Genomic DNA, 20,565 nt, shown 5'->3' on the forward strand with positions numbered 1-20,565 from the left:
ATTAAGAGTCTTTTATGGTTTGTCTCCCTCTTTGATTTTGTCTTATTTTTTCCTCTATTCCTAATGATCCTGTTTTGTTTCTTCAATTCCACATGTGTGAGATCATATAATTGTCTTTCTCTGATTGACTTATTTTGTTTAGCATAATATCCTCTAGTTCCAAACATGTCATTGCAAATGGTGAGATTTCATTTTTTGGATGGCTGAGTAGTATTTCTTTTTTTTTTTTTTTTTTTAATTTATTTTTTATTGGTGTTCAATTTACTAACATACAGAATAACCCCCAGTGCCCATCACCCATTCACTCCCACCCCCCGCCCTCCTCCCCTTCTACCACCCCTAGTTCATTTCCCAGAGTTAGCAGTCTTTACGTTCTGTCTCCCTTTCTGATATTTCCCACACATTTCTTCCCCCTTCCCTTATATTCCCTTTCACTATTATTTATATTCCCCAAATGAATGAGAACATATAATGTTTGTCCTTCTCCGACTGGCTTACTTCACTCAGCATAATACCCTCCAGTTCCATCCACGTTGAAGCAAATGGTGGGTATTTGTCATTTCTAATAGCTGAGTAATATTCCATTGTATACATAAACCACATCTTCTTTATCCATTCATCTTTTGTTGGACACCGAGGCTCCTTCCACAGTTTGGCTATCGTGGCCATTGCTGCTATAAACATCGGGGTGCAGGTGTCCCGGCGTTTCATTGCATTTGTATCTTTGGGGTAAATCCCCAACAGTGCAATTGCTGGGTCGTAGGGCAGGTATATTTTTAACTGTTTGAGGAACCTCCACACAGTTTTCCAGAGTGGCTGCACCAGTTCACATTCCCACCAACAGTGTATGAGGGTTCCCTTTTCTCCGCATCCTCTCCAACATTTGTTGTTTCCTGCCTTGTTAATTTTCCCCATTCTCACTGGTGTGAGGTGGTATCTCATTGTGGTTTTGATTTGTATTTCCCTGATGGCAAGTGATGAAGAGCATTTTCTCATGTGCATGTTGGCCATGTCTTTGTCTTCCTCTGTGAGATTTCTGTTCATGTCTTTTGCCCATTTCATGATTGGATTGTTTGTTTCTTTTGGTGTTGAGTTTAAGAAGTTCTTTATAGGGATCCCTGGGTGGCGCAGCGGTTTGGCGCCTGCCTTTGGCCCAGGGCGCGATCCTGGAGACCCCGGATCGAATCCCACATCGGGCTCCCGGTGCATGGAGCCTGCTTCTCCCTCTGCCTGTGTCTCTGCCTCTCTCTCTCTCTCTCTCTCTCTGTGACTATCATAAAATAAAAATAAATTAAAAAAAAAAGAAGTTCTTTATAGATCTTGGAAACTAGCCCTTTATCTGATATGTCATTTGCAAATATCTTCTCCCATTCTGTAGGTTGTCTTTGAGTTTTGTTGACTGTATCCTTTGCTGTGCAAAAGCTTCTTATCTTGATGAAGTCCCAATAGTTCATTTTTGCTTTTGTTTCTTTTGCCTTCGTGGATGTATCTTGCAAGAAGTTACTATGGCCGAGTTCAAAAAGGGTGTTGCCTGTGTTCTTCTCTAGGATTTGGATGGAATCTTGTCTCACATTTAGATCTTTCATCCATTTTGAGTTTATCTTTGTGTATGGTGAAAGAGAGTGGTCTAGTTTCATTCTTCTGCATGTGGATGTCCAATTTTCCCAGCACCATTTGTTGAAGAGACTGTCTTTCTTCCAATGGATAGTCTTTCCTCCTTTATCGAATATTAGTTGCCCATAAAGTTCAGGGTCCACTTCTGGATTCTCTGTTCTGTTCCACTGATCTATGTGTCTGTTTTTGTGCCCGTACCACACTGTCTTGATGACCACAGCTTTGTAGTACAACCTGAAATCTGGCATTGTGATGCCCCCAGATATGGTTTTCTTTTTTAAAATTCCCCTGGCTATTCGGGGTCTTTTCTGATTCCACACAAATCTTAAAATAATTTGTTCTAACTCTCTGAAGAAAGTCCATGGTATTTTGATAGGGATTGCATTAAACGTGTATATTGCCCTGGGTAACATTGACATTTTCACAATATTAATTCTGCCAATCCATGAGCATGGAATATTTTTCCATCTCTTTGTGTCTTCCTCAATTTCTTTCAGAAGTGTTCTATAGTTTTGAGGGTATAGATCCTTTACATCTTTGGTTAGGTTTATTCCTAGGTATCTTATGCTTTTGGGTGCAATTGTAAATGGGATTGACTCTTTAATTTCTCTTTCTTCAGTCTCATTGTTAGTGTATAGAAATGCCACTGACTTCTGGGCATTGATTTTGTATCCTGCCACGCTACCGAATTGCTGTATGAGTTCTAGCAATCTTGGGGTGGAGACTTTTGGGTTTTCTATGTAGAGTATCATGTCATCGGCGAAGAGGGAGAGTTTGACTTCTTCTTTGCCAATTTGAATGCCTTTAATGTCTTTTTGTTGTCTGATTGCTGAGGCTAGGACTTCCAGTACTATGTTGAGCAGCAGTGGTGAGAGTGGACATCCCTGTCTTGTTCCTGATCTTAGGGGAAAGGCTCCCAGTGCTTCCCCATTGAGAATGATATTTGCTGTGGGCTTTTCATAGATGGCTTTTAAGATGTCGAGGAATGTTCCCTCTATCCCTACACTCTGAAGAGTTTTGATCAGGAATGGATGCTGTATTTTGTCAAATGCTTTCTCTGCATCCAATGAGAGGATCATATGGTTCTTGGTTTTTCTCTTGCTGATATGATGAATCACATTGATTGTTTTATGGGTGTTGAACCAGCCTTGTGTCCCGGGGATAAATCCTACTTGGTCATGGTGAATAAGTTTTTTAATGTACTGTTGGATCCTATTGGCCAGTATCTTGTTGAGAATTTTTGCATCCATGTTCATCAGGGATATTGGTCTGTAATTCTCCTTTTTGGTGGGGTCTTTGTCTGCTTTTGGAATTAAGGTGATGCTGGCCTCATAGAACGAATTTGGAAGTACTCCATCTCTTTCTATCTTTCCAAACAGCTTTAGGAGAATAGGTATGGTTTCTTCTTTAAACGTTTGATAAAATTCCCCTGGGAAGCCATCTGGCCCTGGACTCTTGTGTCTTGGGAGGTTTTTGATGACTGCTTCAATTTCCTCCCTGGTTATTGGCCTGTTCAGGTTTTCTATTTCTTCCTGTTCCAGTTTTGGTAGTTTGTGGCTTTCCAGGAATGTGTCCATTTCTTCTAGATTGCCTAATTTATTGGCATATAGCTGTTGATAATATGTTTTTAAAATCGTTTGTATTTCCTTGGTGTTGGTAGTGATCTCTCCTTTCTCATTCATGATTTTATTAATTTGAGTCTTCTCTCTCTTCTTTTTAATAAGGCTGGCTAATGGTTTATCTATCTTATTAATTCTTTCAAAGAACCAACTCCTGGTTTTGTTGATCTGTTCCACAGTTCTTCTGGTCTCGATTTCGTTGAGTTCTGCTCGAATCTTTATTAACTCCCTTCTTCTCTTGGGTGTAGGATCTATTTGCTGTTTTTTCTCTAGCTCCTTTATGTGTAAGGTTAGCTTTTGTATTTGAGTTCTTTCCAGTTTTTGAATGGATGCTTGTATTGTGATGTATTTCCCCCTTAGGACTGCTTTTGCTGCATCCCAAAGATTTTGAACGGTTGTATCTTCATTCTCATTAGTTTCCATGAATCTTTTTAATTCTTCCTTAATTTCCTGGTTGACCCTTTTATCTTTTAGCAGGATGGTCCTTAACCTCCACGTGTTTGAGGTCCTTCCAAACTTCTTGTTGTGATTTAGTTCTAATTTCAAGGCATTATGGTCTGAGAATATGCAGGGGACAATCCCAATCTTTTGGTATCGGTTCAGACCCGATTTGTGACCCAATATGTGGTCTATTCTGGAGAAAGTTCCATGTGCGCTTGAGAAGAATGTGTATTCAGTTGAGTTTGGATGTAAAGTTCTGTAGATATCTGTGAAATCCATCTGGTCCAGTGTATCATTTAAAGCTCTCGTTTCTTTGGAGATGTTGTGCTTAGAAGACCTATCGAGTATAGAAAGAGCTAGATTGAAGTCACCAAGTATAAGTGTATTATTATCTAAGTATTTCTTCACTTTGGTTAATAATTGATTGATATATTTGGCAGCTCCCACATTCGGGGCATATATATTGAGGATTGTTAAGTCCTCTTGTTGAATAGATCCTTTAAGTATGATATAGTGTCCCTCTTCATCTCTCACTACAGTCTTTGGGGTAAATTTTAGTTTATCTGATATAAGGATGGCTACCCCTGCTTTCTTTTGAGGACCATTCGAATGGTAAATGGTTCTCCAACCTTTTATTTTCAGGCTGTAGGTGTCCTTCTGTCTAAAATGAGTCTCTTGTAGACAGCAAATAGATGGGTCCTGCTTTTTTATCCAGTCCGAAACCCTGCGCCTTTTGATGGGGTCATTAAGCCCGTTCACGTTCAGAGTTACTATTGAGAGATATGAGTTTAGTGTCATCATGATATCTATTCAGTCCTTGTTTTTGTGGATTGTTCCACTGAACTTCTTCTTAAAGGGGAATTTTAAGAGTCCCCCTTAAAATGTCTTGCAGAGCTGGTTTGGAGGTCACATATTCTTTTAGTTGCTGCCTGTCTTGGAAGCTCTTTATCTCTCCTTCCATTTTGAATGAGAGCCTTGCTGGATAAAGTATTCTTGGTTGCATGTTCTTCTCATTTAGGACCCTGAATATATCCTGCCAGCCCTTTCTGGCCTGCCAGGTCTCTGTGGAGAGGTCTGCTGTTACCCTAATACTCCTCGCCATAAAAGTCAGGGATTTCTTGTCTCTTGCTGCTTTAAGGATCTTCTCTTTATCTTTGGAATTTGCAAGCTTCACTATTAAATGTCGAGGTGTTGAACGGTTTTTATTGATTTTAGGGGGGGATCTCTCTATTTCCTGGATCTGAATGCCTGTTTCCCTTCCCAGATTAGGAAAGTTTTCAGCTAGAATTTGTTCAAATACATATTCTGGCCCTCTGTCCCTTTCGGCGCCCTCGGGAACCCCAATTAAACGTAGGTTTTTCTTTCTCAGGCTGTCGTTTATTTCCCTTAATCTATCCTCATGGTCTTTTAATTGTTTGTCTCTTTTTTCCTCAGTTTCCCTCTTTGCTATCAACTTGTCTTCTATGTCACTCACTCGTTCTTCCACCTCGTTAACCCTTGTCGTTAGGACTTCTAGTTTGGATTGCATCTCATTCAACTGATTTTTAATTTCTGCCTGATTAGCTCTAAATTCTGCAGTCATGAAGTCTCTTGAGTCCTTTATACTTTTTTCTAGAGCCACCAGTAGCTGTATAATAGTGCTTCTGAATTGGCTTTCTGACATTGAATTGTAATCCAGATTTTGTAACTCTGTGGGAGAGAGGACTGTTTCTGATTCTTTCTTTTGAGGTGAGGTTTTCCTTCTAGTCATTTTGCTCAGTGCAGAGTGGCCAAAAGCAAGTTGTATTGGGAAAAAGAGAAAAAGAGAGGAGAGAAAGAAGGAAAGAAAAGAGAAAGAGAAAAAAAGGGAAGAAAAAAAAAGAAGAAAAAGAGAAAGAAAAAGAAAGGAGAAAAAAAAGGGGGTGGGGGAAGGAAACAAATCAAAAAGCAAAACAAAACAAAACAAAACAAAACAAAAAAGAACCACCGGGGAGTATCTTCTGATTCTGTGTACTTTAAGTCCCTTGGCTTCTCCTGGAAGTTGTCAGTCTAGCTGGTGTTCTGGGGGAGGGGCCTGTTGTGCTGATCTTCAGGTGTTAGCAGTTGGGGGAGCTGCTGTGCCCCTGCCTGGTGCAGGGCTCAGTGGGGGTTGTTTACCCCGTGAGGCCGCAGGAGGAACAGCCCCAGTGGCGGGGCCAGCTCTGGAAACCTGGATTCAGCTCCGGCAGGAACTCCGTCTGCAGGGCCTGGAGGCTCCGGGGCGGGGCCGCTGATCTGCTCAGTTGGGGCAGGAGCGTCCTCGCTGTCCTGGGCCCTCCCGGCCTCTGCCTGTCCCGGGGGAGGCGGGATCCTGGGCTGTGTCCCGGCGCCCTGTGCTCCGGAGCCTGCGCTGTTGGATTCGCGCTCCCGGGCCGCGCAACGCCCTCCGCGGAGCTGCCGCCCGAGCCCCTCCGAGCTGCTCCTGGAACCGCGCAGCCCCTCCGCACGGAGCCTCTTCCTCTGCCCGAGCCCCTCCGAGCTGCTCCGGTCCCGCCGGTCCCGCCGTGCAGCCCTTAGGGAGCTCGGCGCACTCTCCTGGGCGCGCAGTTGCTCTGTTACTGGCCCCGGGAACCCGAGGGCATCCCCGCCCTCCTGGGTCCTGCTCCACCTCCCTGCGGGCCCCTTTCCGCCCGGGAAGGTTGGTGCAGCTCCTGCTCCTCCGGGACGGGGCTCTCCTGTCCTGGGGACACTCGCCCCGGCCTCAGCCCGGCTCCTCGCGGGGCCCCTCCCCCTCGGAGGCCTTTGTTTCTTTACTTCTCCCCACCCACCCCCCACCCCCCACCCCCCCTCCCCGTCTTCCTACCTTGATAGAAGCGCGAACTCTTCTCACTGTTGCATTCCAGGTGTTCTCTCTTTAATTCTCAGGCCGAATTCATAGATTTTCAGGATGATTGGAAGGTTTTCTAGGTAATTTGGTGGAGACAGGTGATTTGGAGACCCTACTCTTCCGCCATCTTGCCCCTCCCTGAGTAGTATTTCATTGTATACATCTACCACATCTTTATCCATTCATCTGCCAATGGACACCTGGGCTCTTTCCATAATTTGTCTATTGTGGATATTGCTATCAACATTGAGGTGTGGTGACCCTTCAGATCACTACATTTGTGGTTTCTTTTGTGGTGAAGAGGCTGTTCAGTTACCCCTCAGATCATCTTCAAGAGAAATTGCTCCATAAAATAGGTGTCCATGGAGGAGGTGAGTTCAGCATCTTCCTACATCACCCTCTTGGACCAGAACTAGCAGTGTTTTTCAGGTGTTCTACACCTTACTGATTTTCTACCCAGTTCTATTAGTTTTTGAGAATGGGGTATTGAAGTCTTCAAGTATAATTATAGATTTTTATTTGCAGTCTTGTCTTTGTTTCATGTGTTTTGAAACACTGTTAATAGGTGTGTAAACATTTAGAGTTAGGTCTTCTTGATGAAATGAATTCTTTATCATTAAGCAATGAACTTCTTTATTCCTGGTAATATTCTTTCTCTGAAGTATACTTTGTGTGATATTAATACCATCATCTTTCCAGTAGTGTTAACAAAGTATTTGTTTCTCCATTCTTTTATTTCAATCTATTTGTGTCTTTGTATCTAAAGTGAATTCCTTATAGACAGTGTATAATTGGGTCTGGGCTTACCTTTTTGGATTTGCACATTTCATTCCTCACTATATTGTTAAATAATTTTAATGTTCCTTCGTATTTTATCCATTTAAAAAATTTGCCCTGAGTAGGAGAGTAGATCTCAACTCTCTAGCTGTCTATTACCAATTTTTCCATCAGTCAATTAGTCAAAAAAATGTTTATCAAGCACCTACTTATGTGACATTTTCTGGGTACCAGGGATAGAGAGGCAATCAAGTCAAAGGTTCCTGGGCTCAAGTTCATATTCTAGTGGGGAAACACTGTAAAATATATAATCTTTAAGCAAATGCTCCTTTTTGAGACTCCCTTTGGAGTTTCCATAACTTCACATAATGGACTTGTTTTTATCCCAAGCAAAATTGGAGGGCCACTTACAAGTTTTTGCCCAAAATCTTGGGGGGGAGGAAGTTTAGAAGAATAAGCCTGAGGGAGTGAGGGTGGTTCTGACATTTAAGAGATGACTGTAAGTTCACCACACAGCAAACACAGATTGGGTAAGTGACACTAAAGGAGTCTCTTTATGTCTTTTCTATCCCCTACAGATATTCAGGAACCAGCAGCCCCTGACATAGAAAATGAGTCATGGAAAACCCCTGAACAGGGGCCACCTTCCAGCCAGCCTAACCCCCCAGAACTTTCAGATGTCCAAGCTTCCTCTGTGTCACAGAAGCCCCCAAGCATGAGGCCCTCAGTCCAGCAGTATCCCCCCCAGGAGAATGTGAAACCACCAGTGCAAAGGGAAAGTGAAGCCACCAGTATCCCCCAAGGGGAAGGTCAAACCAGCAGTGTCCCCTAAGAAGAACAAATTACCAAATGTTCTTCCCCAGGGGAGTCATCAGACAGACCCTCCCTACTGAATCACATTGACTCCCCTGCCACAGAAACCCTGGGATTCATAGTGCCCATCAAAGAGGTCGCCATCTGAAAATCCCAGGAGACCTCCATTGTTTAATCCTCCTCCCAGGAATCCTTTCATACAGTGCATTCCTTCTCTAGTATGTCCTTCTCCTACAGGATGTCCTTGGAGAAAATTTGGTCATACCTTGCCTTCTCCTACCTCTTCCTCTCTGCATAAGGGTGGTGATGGGTAATCAAGGAAGGAGTGCAGAAGGGCCATTGAGGCTCTCAGGAGGATCACTGTGGTCTAGCGCTTTCCATAAAGAATGCGTCTTAAGGGGATGGGCAAGGGAGTTGTGTGTGGTCTTGGAGCTGAAGCTGTGATGTGTGTTCTGTGATGTTACAGGGTTTCTCACCCTAACCCTTCATAGCACTCCCTGCTAAAGGAATGGCTTTGTGCAATCAGCATGGGAATAAAGGCAACCTCTCAGGAACCTAGAAAGTAAATGATGTATTATCTGGACTCTTCTGTGATCACTCAGGCTGGCAGAGACTAGGGGAGGAGTTCAAAAGGTGATGCCATCCTGAGTGAATGAGAAGTGGCACGGGCATGAGTTGGGAAAAAGATCTCATCCCACACACACACTCTGTAATCTGTGCAATGGGATGATGGGCATAATTCTGTGCCCACCCACCAGCCCTAGGCCTTTAAGGGGAACTAGAGTATAGAACAAACATCTGGAGCCCCTTGTGTCTAGGAGCTAAATGTTAGAAGCAGTGAACTGGGTTCTGTGTGACTTCCACCTATCCACACTCCTCCTAAGTCTCCCTATCTCCATCAGTATGATGGTGTTGGGGCAGACCACCACAGCACCTTCCTTCTGGCTCAGATTGAATCTGGGCTACCCGTGGAGCCAAGTAAACACTGGTGGGGCAAAGCTGTCTCAGCAAATGGTCATCCCAGGGAGCAGTGCGGTCTTGGGGCCTCTATTTTTACTAGCAGCCCCTCCCACCCAGGAAGCTGGGGAGAACTCCTTGTGGAATGTTTGGGCATCCAGATGCAGATGTCCTAAGACACTTAAGGACTGACTCTGTGGCAGGATTGGGGGACTCGGGGCTGATCATCAACATGCCTCCTCCAGGGGATTCTCCATCGTCACTTTTCTAGGCGTTCCTCCTAATCATGGCCTAGGAGGATGCCCCACCTCCACATCACACCTTCCCTGTCTAAAGCCCCCACCCACATACCTGCCCAGATCATGGCCTAACTTGGTCCTTTCATCCTGATCACAAAGTAACATTTTATTATTTATTTTTTATTTATTTTTTTAGCAAAGTTCTTTTTATTTTAAGATTTTATTTATTTATTCATGAGAGACACAGAGAGAAAGAGAGGCAGAGACACAGGCAGAGGGAGAAGCAGGCTCCATGCAGGGAGCTCGACATGGGACTCAATCTCGGGTCTCCAGGATCACACTTCAGGCTGCAGGCGGCGCTAAGCCGCTGCACCACCAGGGCTGCCCCCAAAGTAACATTTTATAGGCACTCTCAAGACATAAGGATTTGACCCAAAGCAGCATCCTTCTTGGAGTTGTTGATGAACCAAGGAGATATTTCTGACAGGATGCAAGAGCTATTCTGGCTCCACTGGCCCTAGTCAAGTCCCAGAAGCTGGTTCCTTCTCTAGTCCCCAGCCCCTGCACACTTAGGCTACTACCTCCCAGACTAATGTCCCAACATTTACCCCATAACCCACCCTGGTCCCAGCCAGTCCCTTTAAGCCCCTTTCAAGCACACCTTGGGCTCAGGCATCCCAACCCCCAAACTCAGACCAGCTTAGCCCTGTACACATAGACAAAAGATATACAGGCCACTCGCACACAGCCCTGTCTTTGTCCCCCACACATTCCCCCACTCTCTCCCCCCTTCCCACAGCAAAGACACTATAGGACCAAAAGATTAAACACATACTTTATACCCTGAGGTGAACAGGGGTAACTAGCACAGGGGCTCAGCACTCACGTTGCAATATATAAAAGTGATCTGTCTCCCTCATCCCAGCTGAGAATCCTGGTCTTACAGGAATTAAGGCAGTCCCTTAGGTTTCAAAATATTCTGGGTTTGGTTTGGTTGGTCCTGGTGTGGAGAACTAGGTTGTCCTCTTGAAGTCAAAGGAGGTCACATGGTAGGACTGGTCTAAGAAAGGCATCCAAGGATCACAGGCTCTTATAACTGGGAAGGCCACAGCAAGCCAGGGCTAGAACCAGCCCTCAGGAGTGGATAGAGGGGAGTTCTGCATCCCAGCAAGGCTGCCTCGCTGGAAGGATAGGAAGCCAAGTTGGTGCAATCAATGATGGCCAGCTGGCCCAGCCTCCCTGCCCAGATGGCAAAAGTCCTCCCCCACCTGCAGAGGCAGAGGTAGCTGATGGGCCTGAGCCAGCACCACCTCTCCCACTGTTCACTTGCCACTCCTGGAGCCCCGCTGTTTACTCATGGCCGTGAGCATCTGGCTAATATAGGAAGTCAGGAGGTCATCCATCTTGTAGCCCTGGAAACAACAGCAAGAAGAGAACAGAACAAAAAGTGGGACAGGGCCAGCCCACTCAGATGCAGAACTCTCCTAGGAAACTGTAGAGAGCAGAGCCCTCGACAAAGGAGGATCCTGTCCTGCTCTCGATCCAGTCTCCCCAGCTGTACACTTGAAGAGTTAGACTCATCCAGCCAGATATCTAAGATTCTAAGTTGTTATGACCCCACATAAAGGCCCCAGTTTGTAGGTCCCTAACATACTGGTGACACTAAAGGTTCTACCAGTTGAGTCATACCTCTGAAGTTCAGCTCAGTCCAAGAAGCCTCATTGCTAATGGGTCCACTGTTGAACTTAGAGGCTAAAGGCTCAGTTCCCAGATACTGAAGTTATTCAAGCAATAGTTATTAATTGAGGTGTCTGTTTCTCAGCACCAAATTAAGCCCCTCTCCCAGACCTAAGCTGAGTCTCAAACCAACCTGACCTTGGTCCAGTCTGACCCTAGATCCCAGTCTCAGGCCAAGCTGTGCACTCATGTTTGTCCTGGGGCCTGGGATGCTAGCTGAAGCTGCAGGCAGGCCTGAATAGAAGAGCTCTCACCAGTGACGTCTCACAGAGCAATTTGCTCCCGCGCACCAGGTTCCCAATGGTGATGTGGAAGTAGGTGTTGCCGCTGCTCCAGTTGGAGATCTTTGTGAAGGGATGAGTAGTCAAGATGTCCTAGGGAAGCAGACACAGTCTGAAGCTATGCAGTCTGGACCCTGTGGCCTCACTTCCCTCAGTTGCAACCCATAGATACCACACACCGAAAAGGCCTCCAGCTGTCGGACAAGAGAAGGAGCAAGAAGACAAGCCAGCTCTGCCATGGAGCTGCTGGGGGAGGCAGGTGCCTTCCCTCCATCCATGCATCATTTGGGACCAGATGGTAGGCCACCCAAGGAAGTCTGAGAGGCTGTGAGGTATGTGGGGCTGGAACTGGAAATTTGAGAGGCCCAAAGAAACAAACTATGATGCTGAGTGAGATGGTCCTGAGGAGGAAGACAAGATGACAAGGACAGCCCTGGGGAGCACAATGTGTGTGCGTGGAGAAGAATGACCAAGAGAGATAAGAGGAAAACCAGGGAAGTGGGGCACATGAGCACAAGGGGAAGATGGTGGTCCTTGGCACTCTACCAATTGTCCAGTTGTACCCCTCCTGGGTATGTAGTAGGACTGTGCTTCCTGGTTTGCTGAGTGAGGACAACTCTGGCCCATAAATATGAACAATAGTTATCCACCTCCACCCAATGCAGTCTGCCATCCTGACCAATATGGACAGAGAACATTGTGGAAGGAAGGAATGGTTGGTAAGGGGTCCAGTGATGCCGATAGGCCAAGTACTGATAAGTTCATTGGATTCAGTAGCAAGGTGGTGGCTAGTGACTCTAGGAGAGCAATTTTGATGGAGCAGGTAAGAAAGTAGACAGACAAAGAATCTCAAGATGTGTGGCCAAGAGGGCAGATGAAGTGAGGATGGTGGCCAGCAGGGGCTCTTTGAGGCTTGGGTTTGGGGGCCATTGTTAGAGGTGCACACAGAGAAGTATACCTCCCCACCCCTGCCCCTTTACTGCTCACCTTGCTTCTGGGATCGATGAGGCTGACCCCATACTTATTGATGGCGATTAAGAGGATCTCGGGGAAGTTTGGCTCTGTAGTTTGCTAGCAAAGAGAGCCAGAAACCATCAGATACAGCTGGGGGAACCCAGAGCAGGGAAAGCTGGGTGCCAGGATTAAGTTGCCCTCTCCTGCTGCCTGCTCAATGCCAGGGCTACAGCAGGGCTGGTGGCCCTGCTGCAAGCTCATGTTCTCCATCTCTACTGGGCCCTCAGTGCCACCCAGATCCCCTCATGGGTCCCCAAATGATCCCATTTCTCACCCTCCCCAGTGGCAGTTTCATCCCTTCTCTCCTGCTTCTCTAGGAGTCTGGGCTATCTCCTCTCTCAGCCCAAATGTCTTTCATATTTAAAAATCCTGAGCTCTATCCCTGCTGCCTCCAGCTTATCTCTTTACCTCCCTCTCTTTTTGCACAGTCAGACTTCTCCAAAGGCCCCCATTCAAGGTATGTAATGAGGCCATCCCCTCTCTTCTCCATCTTGTGCCATTCCCACAGTTCTCTTGCCATCCTGTTCATCATCCTCCTGCCTCTGCTCGTGCCCCTTAGGCCCACCCCCACCCTATGGTCAGAGTGCATTTCTCACCCCATCATCCCTGTTTAGAACCCTCCAGTGTCGGCCACCACCTGCAGGAGGAAACCTCACCCCCTCGCCTGCTTGCCAGGCTGCCTCAGCACAGTCTGCTCATCTCTTACCCTGTGGCCATCCATACTCAATCTCTCGTACTTCCTGTGCTCATGCTAGGCCCTCTGCCAGGAACAGTCTCCCCAGGGTCCTCCTGGAAAGCTCAGCTGTTGCCTCCTCAGCCTTCATAGTCTGGGTAGGCCTCCCAGGTTCTAGCACTTTGATGAGGGTTCCCCCTTGTCACACATGACCCAGTTCATTCTCCGGTACTCTGGCTTGTTTACACATCTGCCTCCCCTGCTAGGCTGAGCTTCGGGTAGGCCCTCGGATCCCAGGACTGAGACACCCAGGTGGTACAAAGCTGAGGGTGCTTCCATCCTTCCCTTGCCAGTACAGGTGGCAGAGGCTATCGCTGTCACCCACAGTCCTGGAGAGGAGTTCCTGTGCCTTCTTGCCCCCACCCCTTGAGGCAAGAAGCCACCCATAATGTACCTTCACCTCGAAGAAAGCTGAACCAAAGGTGGGCCACTTGAAGATGAGCTTTAGGAAGGCTAGCTTGGCTTCCTCCTTGGACTTCCCTGCATGCTTATTGAAGTAGGCAACAATAGACTGTGGGGGAAGCACAGGTCAGAGGCCTCTCTCCTGCCACTCCTGCCCCACCTGCATTGTCCAGCTCTCCCGGGCCCTGGGGGGTCCAGGCATAGGGCGAGGGTCCCAGAGGCCATGAAGGCTCCCCTCCCCTTGTTTATCCCACTCAATGGAATCCTGATCTCCCTTCCCTCTCTCCTCTCCCCTAAGCAAGCAGGCCAAAAAGTATCAAGTAAAATCAGGTCACCATGGTAACCAGGACAGGGCAGATTGCTACCAAGCAGCCAGGTGAGGCCTTTGCCTGGAGGACTGGATACTAAAGCAAGTGGAAGGGAAAATGGGACTTTATCATATACAGGGAGACTTCCGCAAGAGAGACTTCCCTGGGCTGCTGCCTAGCACCTGACCCATAGGGTGCCCAGAGACTCATTTGGCAGTGTCCCGAGTCCTACCACCACCTCCGTACTCACCCGCTTCCAGTCATCAGGTGAGATCTGCCGGATGAGGTCCTGGGGCACCAACTCCCGCAGAAGCTTGGGGATACTGGGGAAGTAGGACTTGTCCTCCTCGAATTTGACCCTGTAGATCAGTGCCCCCAGCTGCAGCACCTCCTCCCGTGTGCACTTGTGGTAGCCCCGGAGATACTTGGGCAACTCCTGCCAAAGGCAGAGCAGGTCGTAGGCATGGAGAGAATGGGAAGTGGGTTCCTTCCCTACCAGCCTGATGTGAGGTCTACTGCTTACCCTGCATTCAGGCCTACCTGCTTCTCCAGCCTCATCTGACACTGTGCCCCAAGGGGACAAAGCACAGCACAGGGAATGGCAATTGTGCTTGCACAGATCCAGCACATTAGAGTTGGAAAGCAAAGCCATGTATGCATACTATTTCATCTCCCCTCATAATAGTCTGGTGAGCTGAGCAGCCCCATTTCAAAGACAAAGGGACTCAGAGTGACCAGCTGAGGAGCCTGAGACTATTCCACACCACCAAACCTTCTGAGGCTGTCCTTCATTGGGAAAAACCTCTCAGGCTGGCCTCCTCCCATTGGTTCCCCTGAGATTGGCTGGTTTCATCTGCAGCACCAGCCTCTCCTCCACTTGGAACTTCCAGACCCAGAAACAGAGTAACTGAGAATGAGGAGTGGACCAAAAGCAAAGATGAAGCCTCAAAAGGGCCAACACCACCCCTAACCTTACAACTGTCTTACCTAGTCTTTGAAACAGGGAAACATGCTGGCCTGAGGACACACTGCAGATTATTATTTTTTTTATTAACTTTTAAAAATTTATTTTTTAAAAGTTAATATGTGCATAAAAGGAAACTGAAAAACACAAGCAGCAAAGAACAAAGTCATCCATAATCACAAGCAGTTTACAGTTTGACTTCTAGGTTCTGTGTGTGTATCTACACAAGTAAGCATTTTAATGTAAGATCGTACAGTTATGTATCATGCTTTTACACACCATGAATATTTATCATGTCAAAGTCCCCAAACTATGAGTATTTTGTTAACCAAGAATACACTACACGAACTCCATCTGAAAAAAATATATAATCCTGCCTTTCTTGGCGACAAAAATATAAAAGACAAAAATGGCAACAGGCCTCTAGATAAAGATACTGGCAGAGTTACAATTAAAATACTGCATTCCCTTAATGTTCAATTAAAACTGAGACATAAAGTAACAGAGTACACAACATATAATGCTTCTAAAAGAATTCATCATCCAATCTATAATATTCAATTAGCAAGGAGGTATGTTTCCATTGAATCACTTAATGTATTCCTATAGTACAGCCAAAGAGACTAATACATGTTAATAGTTATCGTTAAAATGTAAATACGAAAACATCCGCATACAACTCTCCCTCTATACTTCCTTCTGTCCCTCTGCTGTCAACCTAGTAAGTTCTGACATTTCTCAGAGTCAGCTTAACAATCTCATGTCCAAGATGCTTCTTTCCTATCAATGATAACAAAGAGAAACTTAAAAATTGGTTAATTCACTAGCTGTACATTTTATCACACATTGTCACCTCAGGATATCCAAAAAGCTTAGATGTTACAAAATAATGAACCTTTCCACAACACACACAGGTACTTCATAAAAACATACGTATAGATCTATGGTTATAACCTAAAACTGTCTTCTAAAAGTGGAGATACTAGCAAAAAGCCCTTCCCTTCACCCACACACACTGCAGATTAGAAACCTGAATCAATTGTTATCCATCTATCCACCTTTTAAACTACTCACCCACCTATCCACCTATCCATACCCATCCCTCCATCCATCCACCTACCCATCCATACGGTTCTACCCACCCACATCCATTTACCATTTGTCCATCCATCCACCCACCAATATCCACCCATAAGTTCATTCACCATCCATCCTTCCACCCATTCATTCACTGAGTCACTTCCTATTCACCCATCCACCAAGCCAACATATATTCATTATCACTATGAGCCAGGCCTTAAATAACATAAACCCTCCCTACTCTCATAAAACTTATAGTCAAAAAAAAAAAAAAAAACTTATAGTCAAGGCAAGAATAACCAACACCCAAATCAATGTATAATTACAATCTTTGAAGGAATTGCTCTCAGTGCTATCACAGGATACATCTAGTTGACTTGATCTAGTCTTGGGAACAGGGAAGACTTCCCTTATGATGATTGAAATGACATTTAAAACTCAGTAGGTGAAGTAGGGAACCTAGGCAAGAGTTTCCCAGAAGAGAGAATGTTACAGAGGTTCCTTAGAATACCTGAGAATTTGAAAAAATGTAGTTGGAGTGAAGTGAACAAAGGGGAACTGGGTACAAGACAAGGCAGCAGAAGTAGCTAATGGCACTCTCCATGCAGGGCTGCAGTCAGGATTTGAGGTTCTACCTTGAGAGCAAAGGAAGCACTGAGAGGATTCCAAAAGCATGATGACCACCCTGTGGAGAATGAATTCAAAGGGGGGAACAATGGACAGGGGAGCTCAGGGGAAGGTTACCAGCTTCACCAGATGAGAGAAGATGAGGGACTGACCTGAGCTGGTATAGTAGGGGAGAGATGTGGATGGATTTTAGAGAGATTTGGGAGGTGAAGTCATCAGGTGAATGATTTGGGACATGGAAAACGGGAGAGGGAGATGTCAAGACTGACTTGGGTTTCTGCCTTGGGGAAATTGGTAGTTGCCATTCATCGCATGGCACCATGGAGAGAGGCAGAGCTCATGGGTGAATGAGCCCTGCTGATTCCCAAGCTAGCATTCTCTTTACCATGGTAGCCACCATCCCTGTCCCCCATCCTTCCCAGAATCCTGGTCTGCCTGCCCCTTAGATAAATGGTAAAGGTAAGTGAGCCCAGAAAATATCACTGAATCTGCAGCTGTGAAGACATGGAATCAAACCCCAGTTCCACCTGCCCTGCAATCCTAATCACATCAATTGATCTCTCTGAGTTTCAGTTTCTCCCTCTATAAAATGGGAACACCATGCCTACTTGTTGGGATTTGCTGGGAGGGCAAAATGAGTGAAAAGTGCCAGACACAGAATAGAGGTTCAACATGAGGGCACCCCACAACCTCGGCTTCCTGCAGACACATGCTTGTGCTGGAAAGTGCAGATTCACACTGAGGCCTCGGATACATCCGGATACACCCAGAATCTTCAATTCAGAGGATAGCCCCTCACCAACAGAAGGACATGAACAGGTGGGGATTAAGAGCTCAGAAGAAACAACAAGGCTCTGAGGAAGAAGAGTGTGAGGCTGAGCCACTCCCCAAATCCCAGCAGGACTCTCAGAGGCCTTGCCATTAGAGGCCCGTCTCCTTGCAAGGACAGAAGGTTCCCGCTTTCCCAAAGTATAACAAGGCCAACAGCACACGGAGGCAGTAACAGCAGAGAAGTGCTAGGCAGCTCACCTGGTAATAGTGGAAGATGGAATCAGCCATCGGGTCCTTCCCTGGCACTGTGGTGGTCCACAGCTTTTTCATGAAGAACACCTGGTAGGTAAGCGAGGGCACGATTCCTGTGGCAGAGGGCAGTTGATCACCCAGAGGGTCCCAGCACAGAGGGCCACCCATGCTGAGCACTAGCCCCGGAGGAGGCTGGAGCTTAGGTCCCACCCAGGTGGGCCTCGCAGTATGGCCCTGAGCCAGCACCCGCCCTGCTCCGGGCCTCAGATGATCCCAGATGCCAGCCTCACATTACCATCCTTGACAGGCCGTGCTTTCTTTATCCAGTCTGTCAGGTGTCGAACAAAGTCGAAGAAGAAGTCATTCTCAGGGACACTGATGACCTAGGGATGTGGGCATTCAGGTCCATGCATTTTAGTTCCAGCAATATTGAGTTTTCTCATTTTCCCACCCAAGGCCCTCCTGGTGGTCCTTTCTTGGAGCCAGAAGGGGTGTCCCACTCTGCCCTGACTGCCTGTTGTGCCAGAGCACAGACTACTTCCTGCCCGGAGTGATGGTCATTCCACTTGCCATTCAGCAAAGACCTACTGCACGCTATCCTAGACCGTGGGGAGAAGGCCAAGGATGAGACCCAGTCCGTTCCTGGGACATTCTCCAGCATCGTGACCTGCTCCTCCCACAGGCTTCAAGCTCCTCTGGGTCCAGGACCTCCCTGTGATCACCTCTGGATCCCCAGTATTTGGCACAAGGACAGCTGATGAGGAGACAGACATGGATGCACAGGGAACTATGAGAGAGCACCTGATCTACACGATCAGGGAAGCCTTCCCACAGGAAGAGGCTCAAAAGCTGGGCCCTTGACCTCCATGGACACAGAAGTGGTGGAGAGCAGTATGGAATGGTGGTAGGGACCTGTGCTCTGGAGTCAGACCTATGTGCATCTGTGTCCTTGTTGTGTGACTTTGAATGTGTTACTTAACCTTCCTAAGTCCAGGTTTTGTGATCTGTTAGGTGGGGATAATCACCCTCCTTTCAAGGGCTATTTCAAGGATTATTTCAAAGATCAATTGGCCTCCCCAAGGCAGCTGAGGGACCAGTCAAATCAAATCTGGAAAGTACATGCGTGTTGCAGCAGAGTGATGAGCCTGGTGTGTCCAGAACATAAACCACCCAAGAGGTTTGGGGCCATGCTCTGTCATGGCTCAGAAGAGATTTAGGGGAAGCTGCTACAAGTAAGGGGGTCCCTGCAGGGATGTAAGGAGGAGAGGGGCACGGTCAGATGCCACATGCAAGCACATCTCTCTCTTCCCCTCTCTTCCTCCCTCATTCTCTCTCCCCTCCCTGCTGCCCCACGACCAAGCAAATGTTCCAACACACAGACCAACAGTGGTCAGATAGGAAGCCAGTGACCCATGACCTACCTTGTCTGCAATTTTGACAAAGAGACTGAATCCCTCTGAGGACTTGAGGAGCAGCCGGGCTGCAATGTTCTGGCAGAAGTCTTTGGCCCTAGTGCTGGACTCCACCTCAAAGGCCTGGGGAGTGGGGGGTAGGGAGGGATACTTGGCTCTGGCAAGGCCTCTGCTGGGGCTTCTTGCACCCCTCTGTCTGTGCCTGCAACAAGATTGAGCCCCCTCCCCTCCCAGAGGGAACCCTCCATGCGAGGGGCTTCCCTATGGGTCTAGAGCTGGGCATGGCCTCTAAGAAAAGGAAGAAGCTAACTCCTGTCCAGATCTTTCCAGATTGTGTCCTTCCCAACCCTCCAAGTGGACTTGGCCTCTGCTTCCAGGGTTCCAGGGTTCTGGCCCATACAAGCATGGTGGTGGTGGCGGGGGGGGCGGGGGGAGGAGACGGAAGGGGGTTGAGAGGCCAGGGGAGCCCAGATGGGGAGGTGATTGGGAGTAGAGAAGAGGCTGGAGGAAGAAAAAAGCAAATTCCAGAAAGGGGAGGAAAGAAGAGAGGAGAAATAGCCTGGGGTAGGGGTGGGGAGGCACTGCTCCATGTAAGGTTCCATCCACTGGAGGGATGGGAAGGATGTGTTAGTTTCTTGTCCTTATCACTAGAATCCGATCATGGCATTTCCAAGCCTCTAGCCTCTAGGCAAATTTCAAAACTGCTTTTGAAACTAAAAGTTTCATTTCTGGAATCATTTATGTGAATGAGCCCCTGTGCTGAGGTGGGGCAGGGAGTGGAGGTCACAAAGCAGCCTGACCTACTGGGCATGATGGGAAGACAAATAGGACCTTTGGACAAGGAGACCTACAATCAGGTCAGGTGAGGAGGAAGAAAGGGGCCTGCAGGAAAGTGGGCTCAGGGCAATAGGGAGGCTTGGAGGGGTGGAGGCAGGTGGGCCTGTGCCCTGGTACAGGGCTGGCAGCAGGAAGGCAGCATCAGCACAGAGCACAGCTAGGAGGGAGGGAGCAATCTTCTCTTCTCTGAGCCAGAGCCTCCTCAGAAACAGGGAAGAATGATTTTTTTCAAGGAAGCTGCTGGAGACAATAGAAGGTCAGACCCGGAAGCCAAGATCTCCTGACCCAGAGAGTTTCTCTCAACTGAGCCCTGACTCTACTGAGGAGCAGGAGGGTGGGAGCAAATGTGGGGGTCCCTGTGTCTTCAGGGAGCCTGGTCCTTCAGGAGTGCCAGTGACCAAGAAGCCTGCAGCCCTCACCTCATCGGTATCATCAGGAAAGTAGACCTTGTGGAAAATCTGGGTGGTTTTGTGCTGGATGGCCTCCACTTCCACCAGGTGTGGGGGGTACTTTCGGGACCCATTTCTGAAAACCAGGGGGGGTGGCTGTCAGGAGCCTGTTGGGTTCATGGGGCCATGGGGAGCAGGGAATAGAGGGAACTTTGGAGATTGACCCCGCTTCTAATTCCTGTCCACCACTTCCTACCAGATGATGGTCACTTAACATCTCAAGGCTTCCAGTTCCTCAGCCATAGAATGAGAGGAGAATAGTACCCACCCCCAGGGCTGTGGAGGGAACGGAAGGAAGTGAAAGAGTGGCCTTTGCCGAATATGAATTGCGGCCCAGGTGCCTGCCTCCCCAGTAGGCTGGAAGGTATGCACCAGCCCCTCTGAGCAGCCAGA

At 47.4% G+C, this 20,565-nt stretch overlaps 2 protein-coding genes across 29 annotated transcripts in view; one reads left to right on the forward strand and one right to left on the reverse strand.

Moving 5' to 3' along the window:
- Positions 1 to 8,330, forward strand: part of GDPD4 (glycerophosphodiester phosphodiesterase domain containing 4) — a 120,020-nt gene extending 111,690 nt beyond the window's left edge. For 17 of the 22 annotated variants that reach the window (XR_003125066.3, XR_007404489.1, XR_007404481.1 and 14 more), the window contains one exon: positions 7,875 to 7,993. Coding sequence is in view for 5 of the 22 variants with exons in the window: in XM_025419565.3 (XP_025275350.1) it covers positions 7,875 to 8,128 (254 nt within the window). In the remaining 17 variants the exon portion in view is untranslated. Of the gene's footprint in view, positions 1 to 7,874 lie in introns of all 22 variants that reach the window. The other 5 variants (XM_049098733.1, XM_025419573.3, XM_049098734.1 and 2 more) reach the window with 2 other exon arrangements.
- A 1,798-nt stretch (positions 8,331 to 10,128) lies between these two features.
- The window catches only part of MYO7A (myosin VIIA), an 84,307-nt gene continuing 73,870 nt past the window's right edge, over positions 10,129 to 20,565 (reverse strand). For 5 of the 7 annotated variants that reach the window (XM_049098735.1, XM_025419580.3, XM_025419578.3 and 2 more), the window contains 10 exons: positions 20,143 to 20,248; positions 18,896 to 19,009; positions 17,770 to 17,857; positions 17,481 to 17,587; positions 14,031 to 14,216; positions 13,465 to 13,581; positions 12,311 to 12,394; positions 11,297 to 11,416; positions 10,574 to 10,717; positions 10,129 to 10,486 (listed from right to left, as the gene is read on the reverse strand). In XM_049098735.1, the coding sequence (XP_048954692.1) occupies positions 10,628 to 10,717; positions 11,297 to 11,416; positions 12,311 to 12,394; positions 13,465 to 13,581; positions 14,031 to 14,216; positions 17,481 to 17,587; positions 17,770 to 17,857; positions 18,896 to 19,009; positions 20,143 to 20,248 (1,012 nt within the window). In that variant the 3' untranslated portion in view covers positions 10,129 to 10,486; positions 10,574 to 10,627. Of the gene's footprint in view, positions 10,718 to 11,296; positions 11,417 to 12,310; positions 12,395 to 13,464; positions 13,582 to 14,030; positions 14,217 to 17,480; positions 17,588 to 17,764; positions 17,858 to 18,895; positions 19,010 to 20,142; positions 20,249 to 20,565 lie in introns of those variants that run through there. The other 2 variants (XM_025419579.3, XM_025419583.3) reach the window with 2 other exon arrangements.

The sequence above is a fragment of the Canis lupus genome, chromosome 21 (assembly GCF_003254725.2).
Source record: "Canis lupus dingo isolate Sandy chromosome 21, ASM325472v2, whole genome shotgun sequence".
In the NCBI taxonomy this organism is placed as follows: domain Eukaryota; kingdom Metazoa; phylum Chordata; class Mammalia; order Carnivora; family Canidae; genus Canis; species Canis lupus.